The sequence below is a fragment of the Triticum dicoccoides genome, chromosome 2B, assembly GCF_002162155.2.
Source record: "Triticum dicoccoides isolate Atlit2015 ecotype Zavitan chromosome 2B, WEW_v2.0, whole genome shotgun sequence".
NCBI classification, from domain to species: domain Eukaryota; kingdom Viridiplantae; phylum Streptophyta; class Magnoliopsida; order Poales; family Poaceae; genus Triticum; species Triticum dicoccoides.
Genome location: NC_041383.1, coordinates 547689182 through 547694310, shown reverse-complemented (window position 1 = coordinate 547694310; position 5129 = coordinate 547689182). Strand labels below are relative to the sequence as shown.

The 5129-nt window shown below is 56.3% G+C and overlaps 1 protein-coding gene across 1 annotated transcript; it reads right to left on the bottom strand.

The window, feature by feature from the left end:
• Positions 1–2125: 2125 nt before the first annotated feature.
• On the bottom strand, positions 2126–3601 carry LOC119364781 (zinc finger protein CONSTANS-LIKE 4-like). The gene is made up of 2 exons (XM_037630312.1): positions 2826–3601; positions 2126–2725 (listed from the first exon to the last, which is right to left on the bottom strand). Exons 1-2 carry the CDS (start codon positions 3447–3449, stop codon positions 2390–2392), a joined length of 960 nt encoding a protein of 319 aa, XP_037486209.1. The 5' UTR covers positions 3450–3601; the 3' UTR covers positions 2126–2389.
• Positions 3602–5129: the final 1528 nt, after the last annotated feature.

Sequence of the window (5129 nt, the reverse complement as noted above, 5' to 3'; positions counted from 1 at the left end):
ACTTCGTCTAGCTGGTGATCTTCGTTCTAGTTTCTACCCATATTGTAGTTTATATCTAGAAAGACCGTGGTTTCTTTAAATGAAACCAGAGGGGTTGGCCAAAACAATTGGTGCCCTCCTCCATGGCCTTAGTTGGTTAGTTGTTGTGGGCGGTGATCGATGTTAATGGTGTTGTGTGCTCTTGCTCGCTATTGCCATTGCCGTTAAGTTGTTCTGCTTAGAACTTTGTATCTTTGTTTTCATTCTTCTTTTATATTTTCTGTGTTTGTGTTGTCCCTGTAAGTTTTTGCGTGTCTTTGATAATTCAAAATTGAACTAGGCTGAGCCTTTTCTTAAGACTGGACTTAGTCTTTTGTCTAAGAAAACAGAGGGGTTGACCCCTCTTTCTCAAAAATAATAAAAAAAGTGCTAATGTATCCTATATACCTAAATAATTTGTCCCTGGTCCTCACTATCTCAATTCTCTCAACATACACACATGCCACCTCATGAATCACACTAATTATATTTCTCACAACACGCATGGGAAAATACTAATTCTATTATATATATACAACTATATAATGATTAAATATAATATATTACATCTATTTTTTTATTTAAATTTCATCGAAAAATATTGTAACCAATCCCTGCCGCAACGTGCAGGATATCATCTATTACCTCTGTATCAAAATACAAGATGTCTTTTGACACTTCATATTTTGATTTTGATACGGAGGGATGGTTCTAAATATAAGGTTGGGCTTGAGTGGCCGAACCAAGCATACCGTTGCCATGTTTCTCGTGTAGAAATGGATTGTGATACCTTCTACACCTGATTCGTGAAGTGAAGCTTATGATTAGAGCATCTGCAACCGGACCTCTTAAACCCGTCTTATATATCAAGGCGGGTCACCCGGTCACGATTTTTTAACCCAGATGAGCCTCTCAAATGGCCGTCAAACGCCCGGGCTGGTCGGCACCGCCTATATCCAGTCCAAATATGGGGCGAATATAGGGACGTCCGGACACACCCGCCACATCGGACCTGACAGCCCGACCCCACCCCAAATTGCACCAAATCCACTCCGAAGACTAACCAGATTCATTTGCTATCTCCTCTCTTCTTCCTCCTCCGCGTCGTCCGTCTCGCACTCGGCCGCCGCGCCCGCTCCGCAGCCGCTCCGAGGTTCTCCGCCGCCAGCTCCGGAAGAGCGCTCCCGTCCTCGCCGCGGGGGACGTCGTCGCCGGCCCGGATGCCACCGTGGTACGTCCGGCAACTCTCCGACTCAGCTTATAAACTTTCTGCAGATGCATCACAATCTTCGAGATCAGCAGGTGCACACGCAGCTACTCAATGATCTTATGGAGCACATGTGGATCCACAATGGCAACCAAGGAGGCAATGCTTGAGTTTGGCACTTCAAATAAATTTTATGTAAACACTATCTATGCTTGATACCAAAAATTGCTATTTACGTGTGACATTGTGTTGCATGATCGACATGCGTGTATTTGCATGGATTTGAGAGTCCGGATTTGAGATATGTGGATGCACGGAAGAAAATATGAGGGGCCATCCGGATGCGCCCGCGGGCTTTTGACGGGCCGAATTTGCGAAGTCTAGCTGTAGATGCTCTTACAGGGAAGAGGGAGACAATTTTGCTAAAGTTCTTAGTGATAAAAATTCAAAATATGCTCTAGCAAAATCCTAGTCTATAGCGCAACTCGGATGTGACAATTGTTGTCCTGTGGTTGACCGGTGGAAAGGGAAAAACATCGAATCTCACCACTGGAAAAAGATGGTTCCCAAAGCATTATAGGAGGTACTGTCGCATTTGCTCCACGGCTAAAGCTAGCCAGCCAACCAACGGTGGCCAGGCCCTGAGCCCGTGAGAGAGAAAGATTGCACCATCACGCACTCGGCAAAGGAAGCATGTCAGCCATCGGACATTTCCATTCGAGATCTCAGAGCTTAACCAGTGGCGGAATGGCGAAAGATATACCACCGCGTATATTAAAGAAAGACCAGGATCTCTTCTGATCGTCAAATTTCAGCAACAAAGACAGCAGCAAAGTGACAGGCAAGTTGATTGCAGTGATAGCAAAATGGCATGAAAGTTCTGCCCTAAAGCAGCAGTAATGCGAGCGATAGCAGCAAGTGGATTAGTAAAAGTGGAGTAGAGTAGTTGCAGATTAGCCAGCTCGTGATGATGATGATATGCTACAGGTGAAAAATTACATGGATCGGGCAAAATTAAGGAGGGGGTTGGATCGGAAGTCTGGATCGCTCCCGCGTAATCATGAATATACAATTGATGAGTGATCAAATGCTAGACGAAGCTGTGCGTGCGTGCATGCATGCAACAAAATTACAGCCCGGAAGGACGCGCCGGCGACCGATCGATCACACCAAGGTCGGCACCACGCCGTCCACGCCGTAGTCGTGGTCGGGGCCTGGCGCCATGAGCGCGGCGACGGCGGCCGCGGCCGAGGAGTACATCTCCTCGTGCTCCTCCAGGGCGTCGGCGTCCGCCGTGCCGGTGCGCTTGGCGAACCGGCCCTTGACGCGCGGCCGCGTCTCGGCGTACGCCTTGCGGGACGCGTACCGGATGGTCTTCTCGAACCGCCGGCTCTTGCGCTTCTCCCTGTAACGCATCAGCCGCGCCTCCCGCTCCCTCCCGCGGCTCACCACCGGCGCCGCCGCCGCGTCCGGGACCACCGCCGCCTCAGAGGAGGATACCTGCATGCGTCCCGTCACCAAGCAAGATGTCCATCAGAAGTCAGAACGCTGGCAGCTCCACCTTGGCCTTGCTCGTGCATAGACTGGAAATGATCCTTACGCTGTGGTTCATGGAGTGGTCGGAGTAGAAGCCTTTGTTGCCGCCGTTGAGGTCGATCTCGGGCTGGCCGTTGAGCTGCACGCTGATGGCCTTGATGTCGTCCATTGACCGCGCGAAGTCGAGGTCGAGGTAATGGTCGGAATCCGCGAAGAACACGTCGGCGGTAGCACCGTTGGCGCCATCCTTGTGATCGGGCTCGGGGAGCAGCCACGACGCCGCCTCGGCGTCGTTGCTCCCGTCGTCCTCGGCAGCGGCCTGGGCTCCCGACGACACGAAAGGCTTGTGCGCGTCGGCGGCCGCGCCGAAGAAGGGCGCAACGGGGACGCGCTCGTGCCGGCGCGCGAGCGGGTTGGCGGCGTGGATGTCGGCGTCGCAGGAGGCGCAGAGCACGGCGGCGTCGGCCTTGCACGTGACGGCCGCGGGCGCGTGCTCGCAGACCTCGCAGAGCCAGACCCGGGCGTGGCGCGACCCGGCGCCGTGCGCGCGCGCGTCGCAGCCGGCGCAGAGGAACGCGGCGTCGGCGCGGCAAAAGAGCCTGGCCGCCTCGGTGGCGCAGGAGTCGCACGCCCTCGCGCCCACGCCCCAGTAGGCCCCGCCCACCACCGGCTTCTCCTCCCCCTCCATGGCACGCGCTCACTGCTCGCTCACAGTCCGACAAGCCCAGTTAGCACCAGCGCCACCACCGTGACTGGCTGCAGTGACCAGGCGATTCTCAGCCAAGCTTTTCCTCTCGGCCGTTGGCTTTGAGCTTCTGAGGAGGGCGGAGTGCGGGCCGGGGCGCGCGGGGTTTTGAGGCGAGCGGGGGACGTGGACGCCCTCGGGGCCATGGAAGTCGCTGTCCCGGCGGGCCAGGGCCATGTTTGTTCGCCAGTGCCACCGAGCGCATGCCTTATCCGGGTCCGGTGCTGCGCGGGGGTGCCCGCGCTGCGTTCCCGTCGTCCCGACGCGCCGTGAAAGCTCCGGGGAAGAAAAAGGAGGCCGTAACGTGGTCGTCGTTGTCGTAGGAAAAATTAGGCCGGCGTCGTTACGCGGCTGGTTGGGGATGCGACGGCGACGGGACGGGAACAGGTGGCGCGCGATGGTTGGCCGGCGTGATCGCGCCCTTATCGCTTGGAGATGCTTGGTCTGGAGGCCGGGGAGGTCGGCGACCCGTAGTGGAAACAGGGAGTTGATTCTTCGCGCGGGAATAACCATCCAATCCAAGTCAGACCGTGGAAGCCGTCCTCTAAAAATTCCTCCCGGGAGAGCAAGCAAGAGCAACTCCAACCGGCTTGGACGCCGATTTTGTCCGTTTGAATTGGCCCAGCACACCTATATCCCGCTTTCGTGTTTGGATCGGCGTTTGCACCCAACGCTGGCCTGACCCATTTTTGAGTTCGCGCACGAAAAAATAAATAACACAAATATTTTGAAATTAAAAATGTTAATTTTGGGGCCGGCTAGGGTCCAAGAGTCCGCATTACATTAGTTATTAAACACATTTAATAAAACTAAAAACGAGGAGGATACGTGTTGCCCTAGGCATCGTCATCAGCGTCGGGGCTGGTGAGGTCGACGAGCGTTGGCGCCGGGCCAGCCCAGGAGAACGCCGTCTCCCAGGCTATGGCGACGTCCTCCGGTGCCGGGTTGACCGCTACCGGTTGGGCAGCACGGGCAGGCGCTCCTCCTCCTCCGCCTCGTGCTGCCACTGCTCGAGGTGCTCGCCCTCGTGGCGCTCCCCCGCCAGCCAGCGTTGCCGCCAGTGCTCGACGTAGAGTTTCTCCTGCGCCGGCGTCGCCCCAAGCCAGACGGGTGGCGTGCTGACCCACTCGTGCACCACTCCGTCCCATTTGTACTGCTCGGGCTTGACGAGGGTCGGCGCTGGCTCGGGCTTGACAGGGGACGGCGGCACGACGCACTCGTCAGAAGCGGAGAGCGCGATGGCCTCCGACATGCGCGACTGGTATGCTGCCTCATCCTCCTTCGCCTTGCGCTGCTCTTCCTCTTTGCTTTCATGAAGGGCAACCGCCAGCACTGCCTGGTAGGCGGCCTCCTCCTCCTGGTCCTCGTCGCGGACGACGAGGGGCGGCGGGTGCCAGCCCGCACGTGCTGGACACCGAGCGGGGCGCTGCTCCTCGTGCTCGAGGGTGAACCAGACCTCCCAATCGGAAGAGTCTGATGCATAGATGGGGTTGAGGCGCTGCTCCGACGTCAGCTACTGCCGCCGGCGCCGCACCTCCTCCACGTGCGCCCGCGCCGTTCGCGGCACCGCCAGCATTGGGATCTTCTTTGGATCCAAATGTCAGTCATGTGGTAGTGTGACGT

Excerpts from the sequence above, each read along its gene's own strand:
- LOC119364781 (XM_037630312.1), bottom strand. The coding sequence starts at position 3,449 with ATGGAGGGGGAGGAGAAGCCGGTGGTGGGCGGGGCCTACTGGGGCGTG. Across the intron at positions 2,726-2,825 it reads ACCACTCCATGAACCACAGC|GTATCCTCCTCTGAGGCGGC; the intron begins GTAAGGATCATT and ends GGACGCATGCAG.